This window comes from Tribolium castaneum, chromosome 4, assembly GCF_031307605.1.
Source record: "Tribolium castaneum strain GA2 chromosome 4, icTriCast1.1, whole genome shotgun sequence".
In the NCBI taxonomy this organism is placed as follows: domain Eukaryota; kingdom Metazoa; phylum Arthropoda; class Insecta; order Coleoptera; family Tenebrionidae; genus Tribolium; species Tribolium castaneum.
In genome coordinates, this window is record NC_087397.1 from 899,345 (window position 1) to 922,131 (window position 22,787).

The following is a 22,787-nucleotide window of genomic DNA, read 5'->3' on the forward strand; positions in this document are numbered from 1 at the left end:
GTTGAATAACTGTTGGATGCTTGTTTCATTATTTTGTGTTTAATTTTTTGGTGAACAAATCATAAAATTGGGAGAGGAAAAAAGGATGTAATAAAAAATACTCATATTATGTAAAAATCATAATTTATTCAAGAATTGTTCAAAGTGACAAATTTCCGAACAAAGCCCAAGGAACCCTCCACATTTGGACGTGTCCACTCTCCGTCCCTACTGCAACGATATTGCTCCTGAAAACGCGGTTAAAATAACAATTTCAGATATTTTTGTATTAATTACTTTGTTTTATTTATCTCGACTTGGGTCATAATTTCCGATTTGATTTTTTCTTTGGTCGTATTTTCAATAGCCTTGCCTTTCAACAAGTTATAAATTTCAATAACACCGTTTTTACCACACCCACAAATAATTCTCTCTTCGTAAGGGACCCAAGAAACATCAAGTAAAGGTTGTTTCAAAAAAATTACTTGGGCCGGCTCTTCCTACAATTAAAAGTAGTTTTTTTTTGGTTAAATTATTCTTTAATTACTTGGTCAACGACGTAAATTCGTATTTCCGAGTCAGAGCCACTCGTCATAAACATTTCTCGCCGATTTGGTGAAAATTTAATCGAACTCACTTCACCCTTATGCCCCTCGTAATACTTAAAAACGGAATCAAGGAGCGGGGCTTCGTCTTTACTCCCTAATTTAAATAATAAACACTTGAATTTTTTTAAATAAAAAAATCACCTTGCAACTTCCTGCTCCCAAGCAAACTGCACTGAACCACCAACCCCCCCTCGCCTCCAATCACAAAAATTTCAGGCGAATATTTGGAAAAATCAAAACAAGTGACCCCTCTTGCAATTTTCTTAACTGTTTCTTCCTGGCTTTCGCTATTTTTCGGCATGAGTTGCGACCTAATTTGATGCCTACGAAAAATTTAAACTGTAAAAAAAGGGTTCCTCCAGAATGGGCCCCGTTTTGTTATCACCGAAGTGATCCTAACATTGCCTGTGCTATGACCAACAATACAAGCCTGCGAGTCGTACAGAATATCCCTATCCTTTGACCGCGTGGCTCGTATCTGACTGAAAAACCCAGCGGTACTTTCTACCACGGATCCGGGGACCTTCCACAGGGTGTGTGAGTTACGAGAACTCTGTAAGTTACCCCGTGAGTTAGGCTTGGTGGAACCACTGAGTGACCTTCGAATACTCGTATATAAGCGTACGAGCGGACGATAACCGGTAGTGAGATGTAACGAATTTAATTAACACTATTTACGGCTTTTTAATCAATAATAATACAAAAATACGGACGGTTTAGCGATAATTATGCCCTGTGTACACCAATTAATGCAATAATTAACACTTGGGATTGGATTTAAAAACGGCGCGGAATTCAAATTTAAAAACCAAATACCTCTCTTTAATGGTTAAAGCCGATTCGTTAAGACTGAAATTCCAAATTGATAAAAGACCGTCGAGGCCAGAAGATGCCAGAAGGACGTTTTTGGCCGAATTTATGTCAATTATCCACGATAATTGCGTAATTCCGTCCCCATGCCCTTCAACTTTGGCTACGACTTGGTCGTCCTCTTTTTGTATGTTCCAAATTATTATACCACCTACAAATATTTAACTAGTGGCAGCAACCCCCTTAATAATTAGTACCGGAAAATAATCCAGCTGCTATTATTGCTGGTAAGACTGAATGAAATCTGAGCTCGGTAACGCAAGATTCCGTTGTTAATTTAACTCTTGGTGTTTCTGGTAAGTTGTCCTCGCGATCTAGAGTGTAAATTGCAACCACGCCCTCGTGATAACACCAAGAATTGTGTTTATAAGTACATGAAACGGCCAAAGTTTGATTGGTGGAGTTCCAAGACATTGCAGAAACGTAAGAACCCTTAAATTGAATTAATTGTCAGTAAATTTCTTTTGTACAGAAAATAATACAATCTCTGCATCTTTGACTTGTGACGCCACATTTAAAATTTGGACAAGTTTGCAGTTAGCATCAGATGAATCAGTTGATAATTTATATCCCTTGAAAGCCCGAGAGTTGGCGCTATCATCAAGTTCTTTCTTTACTTTCGGATAAATTTTTCTCAACCATTCTGCAAGCTTTTCCTCATCTACTTGGACACTGGTCGCCCCTTCCGGGGTCTCAGTTTGTACCTAAATCGGCAAAAATTGATAAGTTTGCATTAAAAAACCGCTAGTACTTGTGTGTCTTTCTTCTCCGGAGGAGAGGTCTCCATTTCTGCTTTTGAGTAGTCGGTGGTTTGAGTAGACCCAACTGAGGATACTCTACAATTAAATGTTTATTAAATGACTTAAAGAGGCACAATGACCACTTTTTGACCCTCCAACGCGACTCAAAACCAACACACTCATTATGCTTGACATTAAACATTGCAAAAATAAGGGGGCTCACTTTGTTTTGAATTCTTGTCTCTCGTTACTAGGCAACTGTTCCATAACCAACATTACAAATAAAAATCCTTACCGGGAATTTGCCCTTGTCTGTTCCAGAAACACAAATCTTGCACTTATTTTCCTTAAATTGTCTCAATAGTTAAATACTTGTGATTGCGGGACAAATAAACCCCAAATTATTACATTTCATCACAACTGTTATTTCTACAAGCTTGGTAACCTTGTTAGTGACAGTTGTGGGATCAGGTTATGAACTTGTTTACTTTTGGAAATTGGAAAAATGTTGGAAACTAGTCCTCAGACCAGAAAAAAATATGTTTGTGTGAATTGTGGTAGTCCTATCAAGAGTTTGTATAAGAAGTACAGTGCCAGTGTCTTAAAATTAAGAGAATGTGTAACTATAAAGTAACTCCGTAATGCCTCGATCTAAAACATTTTTCATCAGGAAATTTGCCATAATGTTGCTGATAAATATGTAGAATATGATATTGTTATAATTGCTATTGATTTAGTGCTCCTTCAAAAAACTGCGTACCGGCACATTCTCTTTAATGTGGACTTTAAGGTACGTAATGTCCCATTATTAATCTTCTTGAAAGGAAATTGTAGAATTTTTGGAAATTATCAGTTATCCTTTTATTAATGGAAGCCTACTCAGAGTTGATGAGAGGCACTCCGCGCCAGGCGGTAAAAAATGAAGAAGAGGAAGAAAAACTCTTCCTGAACGAATTTAACGAAATGACTGATTTCTTGTTTTACAAGCTCAGTTTCAACGTTGCGTTAAGTAATAATTTAATCGTTTGCCTTTCCAATACTTAAAGGATCACATTTCCAGAAACAGCAGCTTTCATGTCAGTATTACACTACCTAACGAAAATATACTGTAAGGTTTTGGGCAAAAATGTGATCACGTTTATGACGATGTGGAAGACGTTAACTATTTCAAGTTTTGGCACCTTTTTACTTTTGCCGTCTCTGATCTGGGACACAAGTGTCCAAGAGGTGCACCTTTGTGTCGTGTCTTTATTCACAACAATGTCACAATTATTGGCATATACAGGTATGCAAAATAATTATTAAACGAATTTTCCATTCAATAGTTTCAGTTGTGTGTGACTGTCCCAAGCTCTGGAGCATCACTGCGATTTTTTGTGCTTACTATTGTAAAATTTTTTGTTTTGATTTTTTCCAAATGATTGTTACAAGACTGACTTAAATAAATTGATCAAGAGTTTGGCTTTCATTTTATTTGAAATCATGACAAAAGACAACATAAATCCGCCGTTTGCTAACGGATATTGGGTTTGGGACGAGGCTTCTAATGGCCTAGCTTTTATCAGGTAGAAAAAAATACAACAAAAAATCTTAATTTAAATTAGTCGCGATGTCAAAGAAACCACACCGGGATTGCCGGCAGCTGGAGCAACACAACCGGCCAAAAAGGATAAAATGGGGCAAATCAGATTCAAAGACACTGTCGATAATTTAGGCTTGGTTAAAAAACATGCGTTAAAACCAAATTTAATCAATGAATTTAGGCCCAATTTCGGCGCATCTACCAACGGAGAATCAAGCCAACGGAGCCCCAAATCGTCACAATCCAGGACATCAAAGACGTGGCGATTTTCACAGCACTTCGGGCCGATTTAACCCCCGAATTCATCGACTTTATGCACACGCAACGAATGGACGAATTCCTGCGCACTTTAATCGTTTACTTCCAGTACTATTTCCAGGTCTGGGACAACTTGATCCTGCGACGTGAGGAAGCCAAGCGCAAATTGCGCCAACCAATCGTCACAGTTTTGGAAAATATCGTTCGAGATAATTTGGCCGATTTGCGCAGCATGGTGGCCCGAAATTACGGTTTTATTTTAATGGGTCTCGAAGACACTTTCAAGTACTACCATATGGGCAACCGCAACAATGTCTCGCTTTCGGACAAAGACCGGCACTTGCACGAGTGTCTTTTAAGCATGGCTGCGAAAATCGTCTGGATTGCTTTGCTGCGCAAAAACTTCACGGTCATAGAAATCGAGCTAAATCGGCTCTTCAGAACCGAAATTTTCAACACAATGAGTCGCATCAGACAGTCTACGTTTCAAACAAACGCGGAGGAGAATCGGGTCTTGTTAGGCAAAGCCTTCACGCAAGAAAAAAAACTCAAACACCGATCTCCCGCAGTCCAGGAGCTAATTTTCGATAATCATTGCTACAAAATGCTAGCCATTGGCCTCCTTCAAGTCGAACCGTTCGTATTTTAATTATTTTAATTAAAAATAAAATCCTGCAGAGTTGCAGAACGAATTGCGTATTTGGAGGCTGCTTACACAGCCCCCGAAGAAATTCTCTTCGATATTCAAGTCGGTGTCGGGATTCTCGGGCTGTCCAAAGACTATTTGAACCCGATTTTGATGCCGAAAGAAGGCATGGCCAAGCGAATTCACATCCCGGTGTTCAAAATGCCCGAAATGAAAATAAACGAGTGGGTAATTTTATTTATTTAAAAAAAAACAGAAGGTTGAAATACCCATTACTTTTTTATTATTATTATCATTTTACGATTTAAATCTTTGACTTGAGGGGCTTTAGGTGGGATATAGTGACCGAGACTTTGCCGGAAGTGCCCCCTAAATGGACCGAAACGGAGCAAGCGAGGAGTGCGAGGATAAGACAAGGGAAAATGTGGCGTCGTTACGCTGCCGGGCTGTTAATGAAAATACCGGATATGTTAAGTGCAAACATTGAATCACCTTCTGGAAGTTATTTATTATCAGAGTCGCTCGAAAACGACGATAACTGACTCCTAAGATAATTCATTAAATCATTCTCACTTAGAAATAGCGTTTCATTCGTTTTTAAATTAGTAATTTCGTATAAAAGTGGGTTTTCTACGATTTTTTTACCTAAAGTTACGATAAAAGGATATCCGTTTTTCTTTGCTTCTAGAAACCGGCGACCGATCGTAAAATTCGTCCTGTCGTCGATTAAAACATTGTCTTGTAAATTGCAAGTCGTTTCAATTTTTTCGTAAAGTGAGTCAACTAGACCCGAATCCTTAATGTGTGTTTCTTCCTTACTTCCGCTCTGGAAAAAATCTTACACAACCGTTGGGTAATTTTTAGTTATTACTTTCGGAGGCAAAATAATGACGCTGTAAGGTGATAAAATCTGGGGCCACCTGATTTCTTGTTCACTTGACATGACTTCAATTACGGCAGCTAAAATCCGTGATAACCCCAGTCCATAACTGCCCATTTGTAACACGTCCGGTTTGCCGTGATTATTCAAAAAAGTGGCATTAAGCGGTTTTGAGTATTTTTCGCCCAAAAGAAAAGTGTGACCAACCTGGAGCAAGTCAATAAAAATAAATAACTGTTATTTTTTACATACTTCTATCCCTAAGTGAATTTTGACTGAAGTGTTCCCACAATTGGGGCATTTTTCCTCCCCTGAAACTTCGGTATTTGCCGAATAGTTGCATTTGTTGCACGTTAAAATTTTATCTTCGCCTACGTCCGCTTTGTAGTGGTATTCGTGCGATAATTCGCCCCCCATATGTCCCGAACAACCCACCACTTAAATAATTGTTTAAATAATTTTTGAAATAATAAACGATATTGTCACCTTTGACAAAATCAATCCCAATTCTCCTAAAAATCCGATCGTAACTTTTACAAATTTCATCGTAAGTGTGTTTGGCCGTTTCGAGGTCGGTATCAAACGAATACATGTCTTTCATAAGAAACTGCTTTCCCCTCATTAACCCAAATCTGGGTTTCATCTCGTCCCTATATTTACTTGTAATCTGATACAGTTTTAAAGGTAAGTGCTTGTACGAAATCGGCGCCAACGACGCAAGTAAATTACTCGCGGCCTCCTCATGTGTCTAAAACCGATTTACAACCAATCCAAAATTTAGCAGCCATACAAGCTTTACCTACAGGGCTTAAAATATAACTCTGGTCATGCCGGTCTTTAATTTGGAAAAGCTCACTGGAAACAGTCTCCAATCTGCCTACAACCAATCAAATAAAACCAGAAACTTGCAAACTCACTCGCCCACCTGTTTTTTCCCACAGTTTCGCGTTAGTTAACGTGGGAAAAATAATTTTTTGCCCCCCAATTTTTTTCATTTCCTCATCAACAAGCCTTGTTAGTTTCTCCAAAGACTTGACCCCTAATGGCAAAAAATGGAAACAACCCGGACTCGCTTGTCTTATAATCCCAAGCTCTAGCATTAACTAAAATTCGAAAAATCACAAAAGAATTTTTTTAAGGTTAAGTCACGCCGACTCGTTGACTCTTCGAAGTGATATCGTGCCGCTTGACTTCCGCATTTTTGGGGACCACCGAAACCGGCTGGAAAAGGCGGGAGAGTCGGTGCAAGTTCCGAATAACCATTTTTCGAAAAATTCAAACTTTTTTTTATCTTAACGAGATGGGAACTTTTTTGTTATTATGTAATAATTGGTAGTCCTGTGCGCATCATATGACTTTGACACTTCTGAATCCTAACTTGCTTGAGTTGGATCGATTTTACAATAATTTTAGTGTTAGTGAGGTGATTTTTTGCTAAAATCGGGTGAAAATGGGTGCGTCTGCTCTTCCTTTCATCGTATTCACCGTGCTGTGGGGCGGCGTTGGGATTGTGTTGCCCATAATTGTCCCCAAAGGGCCTAACCGAGGGTAAGGCATTTTTGGGAAAATCGAAACTGTGGGGTAATTTGGGTGGTTCCCTCAATTTCAGGATTATTCAAGTCATTTTGATGCTGACGGGGGTGTGCTGTTGGCTGTTGTAAGTATTAAAACTACTTTTCAGTTCAATCGGAATCACATGACAACAAACACTAGTAAAAAAGGGTGTTGGCAATGTAATTAAAATCAGACCTTTAGTATTATTTTTGAGATTCAAAATTAATTTTTTCTGATTCTAAAATAATATTTTATAAATGTTCAAAAATAATTAATAATTTCAGCTGGTTGTGCTGTTATGTCGCTCAAATGAACCCTCTAATTGGGCCCAGACTAGACAAACATACTCTGCTGGTGATGGCAAAAGAATGGGTAGGCTATTTATACAAAATCTTTGATTATTTTTGAATAATTTGTTATTTTAGGGCAACCCACTCAAATAAACTTGAGAAACCGTCATTCCACGTTTAATTTTTAAATCATTTATCTGTGTACATAAAAGTTGAATTTTACCCCTTTGTTAAGATATTAAAATAGATGTAATTTATTAGTCGCGCTCGCTGGAAATAAATCGGTGTCTACACTTGTATTTTTTCTTTAAACCCAATCAGAGCAGTCTTAACCCACTGACAGTGACAATCCTAAAATGCGACTTTTACTAACACCGCGCATTTTAAACGCTTGCAAAATCTTGCACCGTGCGGTCCATCTGGACTGGTCCCCCAACTGGAAACTCAGTAAAAAAATCTGGGACCGTTACCGGAACCTCCCTATCGCCAACTGCAAAGTGCAAGCGACTTATGTCTGGATTGACGGCACTGGCGAGAACATGCGGTCCAAAACCCGCACCATGGACTACACCCCTAGCAGTCACAAGGACTGCCCTAACTTGAACTTCAACGGAAGCTACACCTACCAAGCAGAACCGAAAAACTCCGACGTTATTTTATGCCCGATTGCGATCTACAACGATCCCATAACCCAAGGGAACAATAAACTGGTCCTGTGTGAAACGTACGACACTGAAGGACGCCCAACCCCATCCAACCATCGCCACCACTGCATGGAAACCTTGAACCATGTCTGCGACAAGGAACCCATGTTTGGGTTCGAGCAAGAATTTATGATGATGGATGTGAACAGTCGGCCGTTTGGGTGGCCGGTCATGTCAGGGGAGCCTTCGCCCTTGGGCTCGTACTACTGTAGCGTGGGGGCTGATAGGGCCTTCGGGCGCGAAGTCGCAGAATCGCACTATCGCTGTCTTCTGTACTGCGGGGTGGACATCTCGGGGGTGAACCCCGAAAGCACCGCGTCACAGTGGGAGTTCAAAACTGGGCCCACAATTGGGATTAAAGCCGCCGATGATTTGTGGATATCGCGGTATTTGTTGCAAAGAGTCGCCGAGGATTATGGGGTGGCGATTTCGTTCCACCCTAAGTTGTTCAAGAATTGGAAAGGGTCGGGGTGTCACACGAATTTTTCAACTAAGGAAATGAGAGAAGACGGTGGGTATAAATATATCGAGGAAGCTGTTAAGAAGTTGGAGAAGAGGCATGAGGACCACATCAAGGTGTATGACCCTAGAGGGGGCAAATACAACGCGTTGAGGTTGACGGGACATGGGGTCAGCAAAGTAGATAAATTCACATCAGGGGTGGCCGACAGTACGGCCAGTGTCAAAATTAGCAAAGCGGTAATGCAGAAGCAAAAGGGGCATTTTGTTGATAGGAGACCTGCAGCCAATGCCGACCCGTATCAAGTTATGAATGCACTGGTGTGCACGCTTTGCCTAAACCCACAGTAGTTTTAAAATGCTAATACGGACCGCAGACTAAACAATAAATAAAACTATCTGCAACAGTAGTTTATTTTTTCAAATTTTCAAACAGATGTTCCCTTATTGAACCAAACACTTTTAACCAGAGTGACTTTGTTGCGGACGCAATTCCAGTCGTCCGTTTGCACCACTTTAAATTTACTTGAGGTTTTTAGCGGCAAGGAGCCAAAAACTTTGTTCCTTTCCCCAAAATAAACATTCAGCTCCTTATGTAACGCTGCAATTTTCGTAGCCTCTTGTGAATGTTCAACGAGCGTTAGAACGCCCTTTGGGAGCAGTTTCGCAACGAATGTGTAAAAATCACTCGTGTCTTTGGCACCATTGAGAATAATAACAGAATTGCCTTCAATTAAAGCCGCAATTATCATTTTTTTGTTATGCGTTTCTTTATCGTCGGAAATTTCAATCGCGATAAGTCCGCAAGGTTCTCGCATTGTTACAACATTGAAGCTTTGTTTTTTCGTAACAATATTTAACGAGTGATTTGAAAGGCAATCGTGGATCAGGGTGACCCAATTATTTATCCAATTGTCGGGTAAACCCCATACTTTGTTTTGGATTTCGTGAGCCACTGTTTGAAGAATTTTCGTTCGTTCAAAGTGGTCAAGTTTGAACCAGGCGTTTTGGGCCTTTTTTGCCTCATTTATGGCTTTTTCCATGCTGGTAGCGTTTCGCACTTGTGAAGGTGTCTCGGTTTTCAAGTTTTTTGTATCAACGTATTCGTAGAATCCTTCAGTTCCGCCGAAGAAAGCGTTTCCGCTGCTTTTGAACGGTGAAAAGGGAATATCGGGGGCGAATAAACCATGAGAATTGATCCAAACTGTTCCGACCTTTAGAATGAAGATTAATGGTTGATCAAAAATTAATTCGATTGAATTTACCTTGAGTTTTTCGATTATTTCGTTTGCTAAACTCGTACTTTCCGTCCATACTGAAGCCGCTAGGCCTTGCTTAGTGTTGTTTGACAATGCAGCGGCTTCATTAATCGTTCGAAAAGCTGTTAAAGTTACAATTGGGACTTTAATAGCATCCTCAACTATAACATTATTGTGGAAAACGTTGCCTCCGATGAATAGAGTCGGAATTGCGTTATTGTTTGGTTGGTACACTTCCACGCCCTCATCCTTCGCCCTTTCAATGATTTTCACCAATTTTTGCAACGTTTTATTATCAAGTGATGACGAAATATCTAAATTTTTTTGGTCGCTTTGTCCCACTCTTATTTCACCAACTTTGTGTTTCAATTTTTGGATAAATGTTTCGAAAACGTTTTCCTGAACAAAAATATTCCGTACGGACCAAGGCAGCTAAAAATTGTCCCCAAGTTAGTGAATAAAAAAATGATCGCCAACCATTCCGGTGAACCCCCAAACTGCATTGACCACCGCATGACACGCTGAATCCAAGTCACAGTTTTCAAAAATTATCATTGGAATGCCCGACGAATAAAAATTGATCAATTTCTTATTAAAATGGTTTGCTATTAAATATTTTTCTTTGTAAAGATCATCAAAAATTGAAATTACGGACACTTGGGGGTGGATTAGAAATATATTAAAGTCCACATCCCCCGGTATTAATCGAATAGTGTCGTCTGGTATTCTAAAAACGTGGCAAGATTTGTTGTGACTCTAGTAAAAAAATTAAAATGTGATAACCAACCCCGCTTGAATTGCAATCTCAATCAAAAGGGACGCAACTAGAGAAAGTTGCGGACCAGTCTGGAGCACTACATTGTAACCTGCGGCTAAACAAGGCCCCAGTATGTAGCCAAAGGTCGCTAGCGAGTTCACATCTGATAAAATTGCCACGGCTAAGCCTAAAAAAAATTTAAATCCGCGCGTAAATAAAAACCTAAAAGACGAATCAGACGTACCGCCATTAAAATATCGAAGTTACTAAACACTAAATATCGAAAAATTGAGACATTTAAACTTAAATCACGCATTTTATCACTTGAAAATCAAATTAAAACGCCTTTTTAATAGGGCCCTGTGTCCAAACACAAAAAACAGTCAAAAATTGTGACACTTGAAGGTGAGGTTATATCATATGTTGTCTAAAAACGTGTCTGGAAAAACCGCTCATTGTACGCACCCTCGGGTTTCCATGAAGAATTTTTCGAATTACACTTTACACTGAAGCTGGAATAGTATTGCAACCAGTCGGTAAGTAACGGTAAGCTTTTTCTAGTGTCTTTACTGAGAATGCCACGAACTGCAACTTCAAGCTGTGTGAATAAATCCTGTTTCTTGCAAATCTCGCCCCCGAATCTAACAAATAAACGTCGCTTTGCGTTCCCACGTGTTCAAAATACGTACTTGTGAATGATTTCTGCTCGTTTCAAGGGGGCGACCTCAGCCCATGCATTTTTAGCCCCCCCTAACTTTTTCAAAACTGCGTCAATTGTAGCTGCTTCAGGGACATAAATCTCACATAAACTCTCTTTGTTGTTGATATTTTTAATTGATAAGGGTTCTCCATTTGGTGTTTCATCTTTTTTATCAATATGGAGAAATATGCGATTTTCTTTGGTCTTGAGCCACTCCTTTAATCGAATTAATTGATGGACCACTCAAATATTTTTCAACTTACTGTCGCTTCAGTCAGGTTTTCGAAATCGTCTCCATAACTCATTGTTTCAAATATTTGTTTAATTACGGAATGCTTAGGGTCCCCAATATCGCCCATTTTACGCGATTAAAAGTTGAAAGCGGTCAAAACACTAATAGAACCTTATCATTATCAAGCACTGTTATCAAAACGCGACACCACGACTCGACTGAGAAGAGAGAAATTTAAAATGGTAATAAATCAGCTGATTGTTGTTTATATCGAAAGTGGTTTGAATTAATTCAAACTGTTATCAATTTTTTTCAGCAAAATCACTCAAAATGTTAAGTTTAGTGCGACAATGTCGCGCATTCACCCCTGCTAAACAATTTCTGGGTGTCTCAAATCGGACGCTACCAAAAAATGGACTTGTTAGGACTTACATGACCCCCATTTGGAGGAGGCAACCCCTAACAAATCTTCTCAAAGTAAGTTATTTCATTTTGCTCCCAAACATTATTTCTGTTATTCCAGACGAGGAATTTTCTCAAACCTAGCGGAGCAATTATTGTGAGACTGAATTCAAACATTCCGCAAAAAAGCAAAAAAAGCATAGGCTACTGGCTGATGACCTGCAGCGGAATGGTCTTCGTGGCCGTAGTTTTAGGTATTACGATTATTTACTACTCCATTCTTGTTAGTATTTGTACAGTTCTGGAGGAAGTCATCAAAAAAACAGTTAAATAATTGTGACCAAACTGATACTCTTAGCTATAAGTTCAATAAAACAATTCATCAATATTCCGACTTTTTTTCCGCAAATACTAATAAAATAAGGAGAAAACTTGTCTTTATAGGTGGCGTAACGCGATTAACCGAGTCAGGGTTGTCTATGGTTACGTGGAAATTGTTGGGAGAAAAAATGCCCAGGACGGAAAAAGAGTGGCAGGAGGAGTTTGAAAAATACAAACAATTTCCCGAATTTAAAATGTACGTACCCAACGACTTTATTTAAAAAAAAACACACACTTTTTTGGGAAAACTTTATTTACATCATACATTTTGTTTTTGATAACAAAAATAATCCCTTTGCAATAAAACCTGTTCGATCTAAAAATACCCGATAACAAGTGTCAACCAACTATCCAGAGACAATTGACTGACACTCGACCTTTGTCGTGGATAAACAAATACCCAAATTTCCCCCCTTATCAATTTTAGCAAAAACAGAGAAATGACTTTATCCGAGTTCAAATGGATATGGCACATGGAATTCGGGCACCGGATGTGGGGCCGTGCCATCGGCGCTGTTTTCCTAATCCCAGCTGTGTATTTCTGGGCCCGTGGCAGATTCACCCCAGCGATGAAAAAACGAGTGTTGGCTTTCGGTACTCTGATCGGTGCCCAAGGATTGATGGGTTGGTACATGGTTAAGTCAGGTCTTGAGGACCGATTCCATGGCGAAAGCGACGTACCTAGAGTATCGCAATATCGACTTGCCGCCCACCTTAGCCTTGCTTTTGTTTTATATACACTGTTCCTGTGGTCTGGTCTCGACCAACTTTTACCAGCCGAAACCATAACCACTGGGTGCAAAAACGCCATAAAAGCGGCGAGAAAATTCAGGATGGTGGCGCATACGTGTAAAGGCTTAGTGTTTCTGACTGCGCTCTCAGGTCGGTTGATTTGTTAAAAAAATAGGTTTTAAGGTGGGTTTTAGGGGCTTTTGTGGCCGGTCTGGACGCAGGTTTAGTCTATAATTCGTTCCCTAAAATGGCAGATAAGTGGATTCCCGATGATATTTTAGCACTAATGCCTGCTATGAGCAATTTTACGGAAAATCCAACTACGGTTCAGTTTGATCATAGGGTTTTAGGGACTACGACTTTGACTGTTATCACAGCCATGTATTTGATGTCGAGACGCAGGCTTTTGCCACGAAGGGCTTACACTGCGGCTGCAGTTTTCGGGGCTTTGGCCTGGCTGCAGGTATTTTTTTTTACCGTCCATGTCTTTATGTACGTATTGAAATGATTATTTTTAGGTCGCTTTGGGAATAACAACGCTTTTAACGTACGTACCAACCGCTTTGGCGGCAAGTCACCAAAGCGGGTCGTTACTTTTGTTATCGTCTGCCGTTTGGCTGACTCATGAACTCAAAAGGTTACCTAAGTAGGCGAGAAAAAACGTAGTTGTAATGTAACAAACTTTTATTGTAAGGTTATTGATATTTGATTGATAATTAATATCGACACTACCATTTATTTTAAAACAAAATATATATCAATATCACGTGATCCACCATAAAACAAACTGTTATTTTACTTATTTGGTGCGTATTTCCATAAAAAACACTTCTGGTTTCAAACTTATTGCGTTTTATTTACATTAAATTGCCTAATCTCATTATTGGTTTAGTTTCGACAGTGACTATGTTTACACGGGGTTTGAATTTTTCCTCACGCCCCAAGCAACATTATCAGCTACAGTCTTTTATCGTATTTTAATTAGTGAGTATTACGGCCCGACTTGTTATTTATTCCGTGTTTTTTAACTACACTGATATGTGCAAATGAAACTAACTTTTGATTGAAGCTTGAAAATTCGAGGCTTTTCCAGTGTAGTCGATGATTTGTACTAAGTGAAAACCTTCGGACGGACTAACATTTTGACCAAAAAATAACAAGTGGGCCGATTAAGTAAACTGTTTGACACCGAGGTGTACAAAAATAGACTTTCCAGTCAGCTGATCTAACAAGTGATATTAGCAGTCATGGAATTAAAAATCTTATTTAGAAAAACTTACATATTATACAAAATATCAACATGTAAAGAAGGAATGAATTTATACGTAAATCTTGTACGTCTCGAGTTACTTGCCATAATAGACATACGTCATTCATAAGAAGAGACTTTGACAAATTCATCCCATTCATCGCATAAAAAATTATAATAATAGCAAATTAAATTATATAATACAAAAGCAAAGTCCAGTCGATAAAGCAGTATAAATTCTAAACTGTACAATAACTAAAAACAATATAGTCAGTCAAAAAATATAAATGCATACAAGTTTTGACCTAAGATAAGCCTAAAAAAATCCGCATTTTTGTATGCAAAAAACGTGAGGCGGCGAATAATTTAATTATTGTTTTGCTTCAATATAAAACTTCACTCTTAAATCAACCTCTAATGATTTCTATTATGATATGAATAGTCTTTTTGTAGTAACATCATGAAACACTGTATTATTTTGGTTCCAAGAAATAATTGTTTACCCACTTCTTCCAACAGGAATCTTCAGTAGTTGACAGTGAGGTTACTATGGGAGGAGAACAAACACCAAATCAATAAGCAATTCTCATTGAAAAGTGACATGAAGGTTACTGGACTTAATCACTCAACATTTATTAAATATTCAAAGGAACCACCCCCCGATAATCACGAGTGAGGTTTCCAAATTATTTATATAAATCAAATCGTATGGCAAGAATTCAAGATAGGTAATGAATCACGTTGCATTTTTGATCGCAAACAAATTGCTTTGTACTGAATCAGACTCACCTAATCAATTTCATAAGGCTTGCTTAGAAACAGGCGAGGTTTCCATATTGACGATAACTTGAACAATGTAGCCTGGAGGTATTTTGGCTTCTTCCACATGCAGCTTATCCCCCAACAACTTCCCGCCGAAAAACCACCTTTGCCTCGACGATTCAATACCTTCTTGGCTCTAAACCAACACAAAAAGCAATGACTTGTAGCAAACAACAGTGGGTTCACGAACCTGTAACTTCTTTTTACACATACTAATAGTATCAGTCGAGTAAACTGCCAACTTAATGTCAGTACAATTGTGCGAAAGTCTCAGTTTGAGCACAGTTTCGGTGCCCCCATCGACAGGCTCCGAGCACTCGGCCGGGGAGTCCCTCCCGTTGTCCTCCTTGACAATGTTAATGGGGTACGAAAGGCAATAAATGGGGACTTGGTAGCGCGCCCCCAGCTCGTCGTAGCACTCGGTCAGGTAGCCGTTGGGCACCGAGACACTCGCCCCGTCGAGGATGGCTTGGGCTAGCTCGTAGTCCATGGCCTCGGCGGCCACGGCGGCAGCCCGGAGCGCGTCCCAGATCTCCTTGCGGCCCTCGAAGGCGGGGGCCGTGTCCCAGAACTCATCCCGCTTGCTCCGCAACTGGCCCTCGGTTAATGGCACGTCGGATTTCCAGCGTATCGTTTCATGGCACAGCGGATGGTTCTTGCGCGTGCTACCTGGGGTTCGCATTTACTCGGAGGAATTTTTCCAAGGTTAACGGGGATTACCTGAATTGGGTCTCGAGATGGACCCGGACGAATCGTCGATAGCACCGCTCCGAGAACGACTCACTCCTATGCATCCACCCATGATGAACACACCGCTATTTGCGGCATTTCATTCACAATTGACACTAGAACAACAAATTTTTCGAAAAAACCTGCCATTTTACACCCATCATTCACACGGAACATTGACAACTGACAACTTTCAACATGACGCATCGACAGCAGGGGGCGCACCACGCCTTACCGTTTTAAGGACAAGGACGCGCGGGCTCTACATTTTAATATCGGCATTAAAGACGAATTAATGACACGGAAAATTTAAACAACAAGAGCGTATTTAACTTATACTTGACACGGCGTTTCAAATTGGCACACGTGTGCCAATTTCTAGACAAAAGTTTCCCTATAGTTGTCAATGTCATGAGTGTCATGACATTTTTACTGCAAAGGAAATCGTCATTCTCACCCAATTTTGTAAAATTAATGTAATTGTAGTAAATTTAGAGCTACATTCTCATAATAATAAACATCCAAAATCATTTTGTTCTTTCTTTAACTTGTCTAAGCAAATTTATTACTCCTTAACCTCTTCCACTCCTTAATGACTTTTCCCGATAACTTCTCTAACTTACGACTTTTAGCTTAGTTAGGTCAATAATTTGTTAATGCATAAATTGCTTCGTTTTGTCACCACTGGGCCTAATACAAAATCGAATCCAATTTGTTGAGTTTACCTGCGTTAAATAAAAGTTCAGGTGATTGTTATCAGATTACAACAGTAAGCTACTTGTTTTATTAATGTGTGACCTTTTATTCCATTGTAATCGTTTTTATAAACATGTTGTTTTCATGCATTTAATCAGGAAAACGCATCGACAAATATGAAGTTTATGTGGCACAGGCTGATTTGTAAAAACCGAATTAATCTTAGACTATTGGACAATATCTGCAGAAGCGCCTCTCTTTGTGCACAAAACAATAAACACGAGACAAGTTCCCCTCACAGACTGTTCTTGGGAGCTTCTATTGCAACTCTACTAGCCTACAAACTTTATGGTAACGATTTACGGAGTAAAAAGTGTCTTGAACATTTTTTCCAGACTATAAGAAAAATTTAGCATTTGCCGAGCAAGAGGCATCAGACACTAAAGCTGGGGTTGCAAGGGAAGGTTTACCTTATTATTCTTTACAAGACGTGTCCCAACACTGCAATAAGTAAGAATGTAAACTCAAAGCACCCACTTATTGTCTTATCAACTTTGCCTCAATAGCTAAGAATGTTATCAAAACAGTTGTTTACACTCGTGGTTTATTGTTTTCAATTAGCACAATTTGTGCAATAATTTTAGGGACACCCGAATATGGGTGACTTACAAGGAGGGCGTTTACGACATCACGGACTTCGTAGAGGGGCACCCGGGGGGTGACCAAATCTTACTAGCCGCAGGCAGCTCAGTTGAGCCCTTTTGGATGTTGTACGCTGTGCACAACAACCCCCACGTTTGGGAAATACTTGAAACTCTAAGAATCGGTAAAAATCACGATCTTTCCTTCACGAATAATTCTCTTCTGAAGGAAATGTGACGAAAGAGGATGCGGGAAAACTGACCGAAAACATGTCAGACCCTTACAGCACTGACCCTAAACGGCACCCAGTATTGCACCCCGCGTCTGTTAAGCCCTTCAATGCCGAGACTCCGCCCTTTCTTCTTGTGCAACAATTTATCACCCCCAAGTGAGTCTCGCGCGCTTACCAGTTTTTTTAAATCTCCACCAGTGAGTTGTTTTATGTCCGCAATCACCTTCCTGTGCCTAAGGTGGACCCAGAAACTTATGAATTGGAAATTGAAATTGAGGGCAAAAATAAGACACTTAGTTTAACATTAGACGAGTTGAAAAAACTACCGAGACACACTATCACGGCCACGATTATGTGTGCGGGGAACAGACGGAGCGAAATGACTAAAGTAAAGCCGGTCAAGGGGCTGAGTTGGGGGGCTGCTGCGGTCGGGAACGCGACCTGGACGGGGGTGCGTTTGAGGGATGTGCTAGCCTTGGCGGGGGTTGACGAAGACGCCGCTTTTAAACACGTACAAGTATTTTTCCAATCAATTTATTATTTATTTTTTTGACGTGTGAAATAGTTTGAAGGGCTTGATTTTGACCCGACTGGGAAAACCTACGGGGCCTCGATTCCCTTCTGGAAGGCGGCTAGTAAAAGGGGCGATGTGATTCTAGCGTTTGAAATGAACGGGGTCCCAATACCTCGCGATCACGGGTTTCCAGTCAGAGTTATAGTTCCGGGGACTGTGGGGGCGCGCAATGTCAAATGGCTTGGTCTCTCGAATTTTTAATTAATTTTTTCTTGTGTATAATTACCGATTACAGCTCGAATTATAGTGTCGGAAAAAGAGAGTGACTCCCACTGGCAACAGAACGATTATAAAGGTTTTTCGCCGAGCACTGACTGGGACACTGTCGATTTCACAAAATCACCAGCCATCCAAGAACTGCCGGTGATTTCGGCGATTTGTCAACCCTCAGAGGGCCAAACAGTTCAGACAGACGATGGCCACATTTTAGTCAAAGGTGTGTCCTTTAAAAAAATTTTCCGCGATAATTTTTTTTTCAAAAGGGTATGCGTGGTCTGGCGGGGGCCAAAAAATAGTCCGAGTTGATGTAACACTTGACGAAGGTGATACTTGGCATGTGGCCAATCTGGACCACCAGGACACAGCAGAGCCGCCTCAGCACTGGAGTTGGACCTTGTGGTCGGCTCGCATTCCAGTTAAACCGGGGACCAAGACAGTAATAAATACACTTTCGTTTATTTTTTATTAAGAGGGAAAACGCAGGTTCAAATATGGGCCAAAGCCGTGGATTCCTGCTACAATACGCAACCAGAGTCCTTCAAAAACATCTGGAATCTTCGTGGAGTCCTCAGTAATGCTTACCATCGTGTGACGGTGAAGTTGCAATGAAGGAAACTATTTTTTGAGCTCAAATACCATTCATATTGTTATTATTTAAAATGTATCATTGCAAAGAAAAATAAATGATTTCATTCAAACTATATTTTTTTTCGTCAAAGTAACCCAAAATTCTGCACAATTTTTTAAACATTCTAAAAGACGTGAATTTTTCACTATCTTATTTTCCCCTATTTATCTTGGGCCTGTTTGCGTGGGCACCGAAATGGCGTATTGTTTGACCTGATGCTCCATTAAATTCGTTCTACACACGTAATTAAAGCCCCGCTTTCGATTAATTTTTAAACAATCAAATTTCACTTATCAGTGCTTTTTAGTGATTGTAATGACGGTTCGACATTATCCATTTAATAGCTTGTAAAATTACTGGTTAATTAATTTTCCAATTGAAAATACGTAAGACTGTCCAGTTTGCTCATCTCACAATCGCTGTAAACGATGACAAAATATTTCGTCCTATTTTTTGGTGAGTGATTCTATTTTATTTCTCAATATTTTTGTTTAGCATTTTTCCTAGCCGAGTTTCAAACAATTATTAGCGAGTGTCCCGTTTGTGACGCAAATGATTACAATCCGGTTTGTTCTTCAGGAAAGGCGTTCAAAAGCGAATGCCATCTTTTGTCACTGCATTGTTCAAAACATGTGGGTATGTATTTTGGTCCCTGAACTTTGACCAGGATATTTTAGCTCCGCAAGGAAGGGTTATTTATGCACACAATTTTTCATTTTTAGTTCTGACAAGCCCCCTCTTTGGAAAATGTCTCCAGTTACATAACCCGAAACCAAACGTCCCAAGCCTCCACTTTTGAGGCCAATAAATAAATGATTAAAGCTAACGTTTTATTAATTCCAATTACAACAAATATATTTTCATGATAATTATACAGGAAACAAATCGGTTCTAGTCCCATAAAAACAGTTAAATCGTGCCCTCGTACGTAATAAGTTCTTAGCTAGATGTTTTTTGGAATAAAAAAAGTATCAAAAACTGAATAAAATCAGCAAATGGAATAGTTACACTTACACAACATTGATACAATTTTCTAATAAGTTGACCAGTTTTAATAACATTGTCTTACATTTAGGACTGATTGGGGTGCAAAGACGCGTAAATTGGGGCTGCCTTTGATTTCGCAAGTTCGGAGGCGTTTTTAGCCGCATCTTTCAATTTACTGGTCGCTGTTATCGTGGCATGAGTTGTGGTAACAGTGCTTTGTAGTGGAAACATGCTAGCAAGGACATGGTTGAACCCTCCCACCTATAATTTTTGCTTTATATTTTGTGTGGTTGCGTTGGTGGAACCTACCATTTTGGAGCAATTTTTCTTGAACCTTTCGTACCCAAATGCACAGATTGCTCGGCTAAAACCTCTGACCTGGGAATCAATCCAGGCAGACCTCACAGCTATGGTCTTCCCAGGCTGGTCATCACTTTGGTGGTAGACAACTTTCTCTGTAACGCTCTGGAAAAAAGGGTTTAAGTCCTGTCGCAGGACGTGATCACGGGCAAATACCATGACTTTGGTGTAGCCAAGGTTCCGGGTGTACGTAATAAAGACTTTATTCACTGGGTCAACAATTGATTCTTCGATAATGTGGACATGTTTGGAGGTGATGAACCTCTCTGCCCACTTTGGAATTGGGTTGGTTTTGCTGAGCAACCGTATGGAAAATAAGCGCCCTGAACGCACATCACGACAAACTGTGTCTTCACTCAGCACATGTTTGCTGAAATTTGGCGAATTATGCAAGTTTTGGAAGTAGAGGCGACTCACCTGTTGGGGTTTGGATATCGCTTCCAAAAGCCTTGAGCCACTTGGTCCCAGGTGTAGTTAAAAATCGTGGTTTGCTCAAAAAACCTGGTCATAGTTGTGGAATTTTCAGAATGATTTATGTAACAGTCGGAATGGAAAAGTTAGCGACATTTCATGCAGTTTAGATTTAATACATCGAAAATATTCCCTTCATATTAGTCACTTGCTTATTTAAATAGCCAATGTCACACCGCACTTTACGAACTGTCAATTTTGTGATATAACCTTATAGGGGATTTTGTAAACAAACTGGAAAGTGACAGGAAACGTGACCAAACTCACGCCATTCACTTGTTTGATTGTTGAATGAATACATGGTTTTTGGAGGGGAAATCATTTTTGGAATATTTTCAAAAAACAGAAATTTATGATCACATGTTAGACCACACATTCTTTAACCTGTGAGTTCAAGTACACGGATACAAGGTCCCATGGTGTAATGGTTAGCACTCTGGACTCTGAATCCAGCGATCCGAGTTCAAATCTCGGTGGGACCTGTGTGATTTTTTCCTTTTTTTTTGGTTCAAAACACAATAAAGTCAACTACATGTTCAATATTTTAACTTAGTGCCGGTTAGAGAGGCTTTAAAAACAAAAAATTAAATTAAAATCGATATGACTCCATATACTCTTAAATTTTAAAAAAACATCGCAAGCAATTTAAGATATTTGATAATGTTGTTTATTTTTAAAATCAAATTTTAAATATAGAATTTAGGTCAAAATTGATAAGATAAAAAACAAAGTATTGGCATTTTTTTATTATCCACGGCAACGAATAAATGGGTGTATTTTGAGCAAGCCCGGGTAGCTCAGTCGGTAGAGCATTGGACTTTTAATCCAAGGGTCCAGGGTTCAAGTCCCTGCTCGGGCGGCCAATTTTTTTAATTTTAAATTGTCTAATTTATCTAACAAATTGTAATATTAACAATTTATCACAATAAAGTCGTGACAATGAAGAAGTTTTGTTTATTTTTGTACCTAAGCTCCTCTTTATATCACATTTAAAAAGGATGTTTACTTTCTTAAAAAATTCTTTGATAATAATTAATAAATATAAAGTAATAACATTCATAATGATAGTCACTACAAAACAGGCAAACAGATAAATTATTTCATGTTTTATTGCTGATTGACTATATTTTAAAGAGAACAAACATTCAACAACATATATTTTTGTAATTTGTTTATTCTTACAACAGTAAAAACTCACACTCAAATGCAGAGATAATATTATTTATGAATTTAGTTGGGGCTTTCAGTAACAATTTAATGACTAGAAATAACATAACGGGGACACAATAACCGGAAATTTGTTTGCGATTTCCAACTACTGTAATTTCACAGTTATGATCCTTTAAAGCACCGGAAAGTTTGACTAAGGCCTCTCCACTTATAATAAGCTTCCTCCAACGGTTTTTTGTTTCTTACGTAACATTTTGAGACAAACTGTTGACCAGCGTGTATAATAACTTAGGAGAATCAACTTGACCTAGTTCATTAAGATGGGGTGGAAACAAGAAGAGCCTAAGTTAACCCCTGTGGACTTGAAAGTCTACATTAGTTTAGAGTCAGACATCGCAACCGCAAAAGCAGTCGATAATAAAGCTGAACTAACCAAACGCCACTAATAGATTTTTGGTGGCTTTCTGATTCTTTTTTATCGCTAATGATTTTGAACTTTGCAAAACGCCAAATGTATGGTTTGATCGCGCAGAGGTTTCAGATATTTTTCCCCCCAAATACACTTTTGATAGATTCCGAAAACATTCTACATGCGTCTCATGGATAAAATCTCAGTGGCATTCAAACCACCTACAATTTTAAAGTACTTGAGCTGAATCGCAATACGAATCGTTCTAAGCGCCGGGTTCTTGCAATAATAATTAATGAAAGGATGAATTTTATTGAAATAATACTTGCGGATGAGTGAAATAAATGACCGGAGTGTTCCAGCGTGATTTACGAGTGGTCAGTGCTTGTAGGACACTTCCGGTTCATCGTTTTCCTTTTAGGATAGATTGAGTGGTCACCCTTTACATGTTATAGACGAAACTCCGGCTTGACTGTTGAGGTAGGCTATTTCGGGCGAAATATCCTTTCAGCACTTTCAGCTCCCTCCAAATGTACATTTTTAATTTGGAAACTTGGTGAAATCAC

General features: G+C 39.3%; 11 protein-coding genes, 1 long non-coding RNA gene and 2 other non-coding genes across 21 annotated transcripts; 9 read left to right on the top strand and 5 right to left on the bottom strand.

Moving 5' to 3' along the window:
* Positions 1-106: 106 nt before the first annotated feature.
* Positions 107-2,634, bottom strand: LOC660760 (cytoplasmic dynein 2 intermediate chain 2). 2 transcript variants are annotated; one of them, XM_064356288.1, is made up of 9 exons: positions 2,493-2,634; positions 2,209-2,293; positions 1,940-2,161; positions 1,655-1,889; positions 1,404-1,608; positions 729-910; positions 527-681; positions 277-479; positions 107-227 (listed from the first exon to the last, which is right to left on the bottom strand). In XM_064356288.1, the coding sequence occupies exons 2-9, from the start codon at positions 2,242-2,244 to the stop codon at positions 140-142; spliced, it is 1,326 nt and encodes a 441-aa protein (XP_064212358.1). In that variant the 5' UTR covers positions 2,245-2,293; positions 2,493-2,634; the 3' UTR covers positions 107-139. The 2 variants fall into 2 exon arrangements, with proteins under 2 accessions (XP_064212358.1, XP_064212357.1); XM_064356287.1 differs by lacking the exon at positions 2,493-2,634 and adding an exon at positions 2,341-2,453.
* A 48-nt stretch (positions 2,635-2,682) lies between these two features.
* Positions 2,683-3,656, top strand: Arv1 (ACAT-related protein required for viability 1). Its single transcript, XM_008192261.3, has 5 exons — positions 2,683-2,816; positions 2,868-2,987; positions 3,032-3,206; positions 3,258-3,482; positions 3,529-3,656. The coding sequence occupies exons 1-5, from the start codon at positions 2,703-2,705 to the stop codon at positions 3,636-3,638; spliced, it is 744 nt and encodes a 247-aa protein (XP_008190483.1). The 5' UTR covers positions 2,683-2,702; the 3' UTR covers positions 3,639-3,656.
* Positions 3,648-5,263, top strand: LOC660702 (uncharacterized). 2 transcript variants are annotated; one of them, XM_015977426.2, is made up of 5 exons: positions 3,648-3,762; positions 3,802-3,916; positions 3,961-4,673; positions 4,716-4,907; positions 5,006-5,263. In XM_015977426.2, exons 1-5 carry the CDS (start codon positions 3,680-3,682, stop codon positions 5,223-5,225), a joined length of 1,323 nt encoding a protein of 440 aa, XP_015832912.1. In that variant the 5' UTR covers positions 3,648-3,679; the 3' UTR covers positions 5,226-5,263. The 2 variants fall into 2 exon arrangements, with proteins under 2 accessions (XP_015832912.1, XP_015832913.1); XM_015977427.2 differs by having other exon boundaries at positions 5,015-5,263.
* ProRS-m (Prolyl-tRNA synthetase, mitochondrial) lies at positions 5,172-6,859 on the bottom strand. Its single transcript, XM_966859.4, has 7 exons — positions 6,719-6,859; positions 6,489-6,666; positions 6,367-6,440; positions 6,050-6,311; positions 5,816-6,000; positions 5,555-5,770; positions 5,172-5,509 (listed from the first exon to the last, which is right to left on the bottom strand). The coding sequence occupies exons 1-7, from the start codon at positions 6,824-6,826 to the stop codon at positions 5,186-5,188; spliced, it is 1,347 nt and encodes a 448-aa protein (XP_971952.1). The 5' UTR covers positions 6,827-6,859; the 3' UTR covers positions 5,172-5,185.
* A 33-nt stretch (positions 6,860-6,892) lies between these two features.
* LOC660587 (V-type proton ATPase subunit e 2) lies at positions 6,893-7,700 on the top strand. The gene is made up of 4 exons (XM_966805.5): positions 6,893-7,111; positions 7,173-7,220; positions 7,402-7,489; positions 7,543-7,700. Exons 1-4 carry the CDS (start codon positions 7,014-7,016, stop codon positions 7,558-7,560), a joined length of 252 nt encoding a protein of 83 aa, XP_971898.1. The 5' UTR covers positions 6,893-7,013; the 3' UTR covers positions 7,561-7,700.
* A 49-nt stretch (positions 7,701-7,749) lies between these two features.
* On the top strand, positions 7,750-8,980 carry LOC660527 (glutamine synthetase). The gene has a single exon (XM_966751.4). The coding sequence runs from the start codon at positions 7,764-7,766 to the stop codon at positions 8,919-8,921; it is 1,158 nt and encodes a 385-aa protein (XP_971844.1). The 5' UTR covers positions 7,750-7,763; the 3' UTR covers positions 8,922-8,980.
* Positions 8,967-11,690, bottom strand: LOC103312192 (betaine aldehyde dehydrogenase). The gene is made up of 7 exons (XM_008192215.3): positions 11,550-11,690; positions 11,276-11,502; positions 11,052-11,227; positions 10,617-10,773; positions 10,307-10,556; positions 9,836-10,261; positions 8,967-9,784 (listed from the first exon to the last, which is right to left on the bottom strand). The coding sequence occupies exons 1-7, from the start codon at positions 11,643-11,645 to the stop codon at positions 8,999-9,001; spliced, it is 2,118 nt and encodes a 705-aa protein (XP_008190437.1). The 5' UTR covers positions 11,646-11,690; the 3' UTR covers positions 8,967-8,998.
* LOC660402 (uncharacterized protein) lies at positions 10,981-13,875 on the top strand. Of its 2 annotated transcripts, none has more exons than XM_008192216.3 (7): positions 10,981-11,122; positions 11,835-11,995; positions 12,042-12,174; positions 12,365-12,497; positions 12,729-13,183; positions 13,228-13,496; positions 13,552-13,875. In XM_008192216.3, exons 2-7 carry the CDS (start codon positions 11,849-11,851, stop codon positions 13,681-13,683), a joined length of 1,269 nt encoding a protein of 422 aa, XP_008190438.1. In that variant the 5' UTR covers positions 10,981-11,122; positions 11,835-11,848; the 3' UTR covers positions 13,684-13,875. The 2 variants fall into 2 exon arrangements, with proteins under 2 accessions (XP_008190438.1, XP_064212360.1); XM_064356290.1 differs by lacking the exon at positions 10,981-11,122 and adding an exon at positions 11,621-11,760.
* Positions 13,700-15,949, bottom strand: LOC660341 (uncharacterized protein). Of its 2 annotated transcripts, none has more exons than XM_015977430.2 (4): positions 15,825-15,949; positions 15,295-15,769; positions 15,072-15,240; positions 13,700-14,829 (listed from the first exon to the last, which is right to left on the bottom strand). In XM_015977430.2, exons 1-3 carry the CDS (start codon positions 15,896-15,898, stop codon positions 15,082-15,084), a joined length of 708 nt encoding a protein of 235 aa, XP_015832916.1. In that variant the 5' UTR covers positions 15,899-15,949; the 3' UTR covers positions 13,700-14,829; positions 15,072-15,081. The 2 variants fall into 2 exon arrangements, with proteins under 2 accessions (XP_015832916.1, XP_971672.1); XM_966579.5 differs by having other exon boundaries at positions 15,295-15,773.
* On the top strand, positions 15,948-18,894 carry shop (shopper). Of its 3 annotated transcripts, none has more exons than XM_008192218.3 (10): positions 15,948-16,624; positions 16,688-16,880; positions 16,925-17,039; positions 17,174-17,355; positions 17,400-17,559; positions 17,602-17,920; positions 17,969-18,161; positions 18,213-18,413; positions 18,460-18,632; positions 18,680-18,894. In XM_008192218.3, exons 2-10 carry the CDS (start codon positions 16,706-16,708, stop codon positions 18,803-18,805), a joined length of 1,644 nt encoding a protein of 547 aa, XP_008190440.1. In that variant the 5' UTR covers positions 15,948-16,624; positions 16,688-16,705; the 3' UTR covers positions 18,806-18,894. The 3 variants fall into 3 exon arrangements, with proteins under 3 accessions (XP_008190440.1, XP_008190439.1, XP_971620.2); XM_008192217.3 differs by having other exon boundaries at positions 15,948-16,602; XM_966527.5 differs by having other exon boundaries at positions 15,948-16,579.
* Positions 18,895-18,995: 101 nt separating this feature from the next.
* LOC135265911 (uncharacterized) lies at positions 18,996-19,696 on the top strand. Of its 2 annotated transcripts, none has more exons than XR_010333781.1 (4): positions 18,996-19,066; positions 19,132-19,280; positions 19,320-19,460; positions 19,547-19,696. It is a non-coding gene; the product is annotated as an uncharacterized LOC135265911 (long non-coding RNA). The 2 variants fall into 2 exon arrangements; XR_010333782.1 differs by having other exon boundaries at positions 19,050-19,066; positions 19,122-19,280.
* On the bottom strand, positions 19,641-20,922 carry prel (preli-like). Its single transcript, XM_966473.5, has 4 exons — positions 20,589-20,922; positions 20,328-20,541; positions 20,121-20,276; positions 19,641-20,072 (listed from the first exon to the last, which is right to left on the bottom strand). The coding sequence occupies exons 1-4, from the start codon at positions 20,678-20,680 to the stop codon at positions 19,896-19,898; spliced, it is 639 nt and encodes a 212-aa protein (XP_971566.1). The 5' UTR covers positions 20,681-20,922; the 3' UTR covers positions 19,641-19,895.
* Positions 20,923-21,052: 130 nt separating this feature from the next.
* Positions 21,053-21,124, top strand: TRNAQ-CUG (transfer RNA glutamine (anticodon CUG)). Its single transcript has one exon. It is a non-coding gene; the product is annotated as a tRNA-Gln (tRNA).
* A 304-nt stretch (positions 21,125-21,428) lies between these two features.
* On the top strand, positions 21,429-21,501 carry TRNAK-UUU (transfer RNA lysine (anticodon UUU)). The gene has a single exon. It is a non-coding gene; the product is annotated as a tRNA-Lys (tRNA).
* The last annotated feature ends 1,286 nt before the right edge of the window (positions 21,502-22,787 follow it).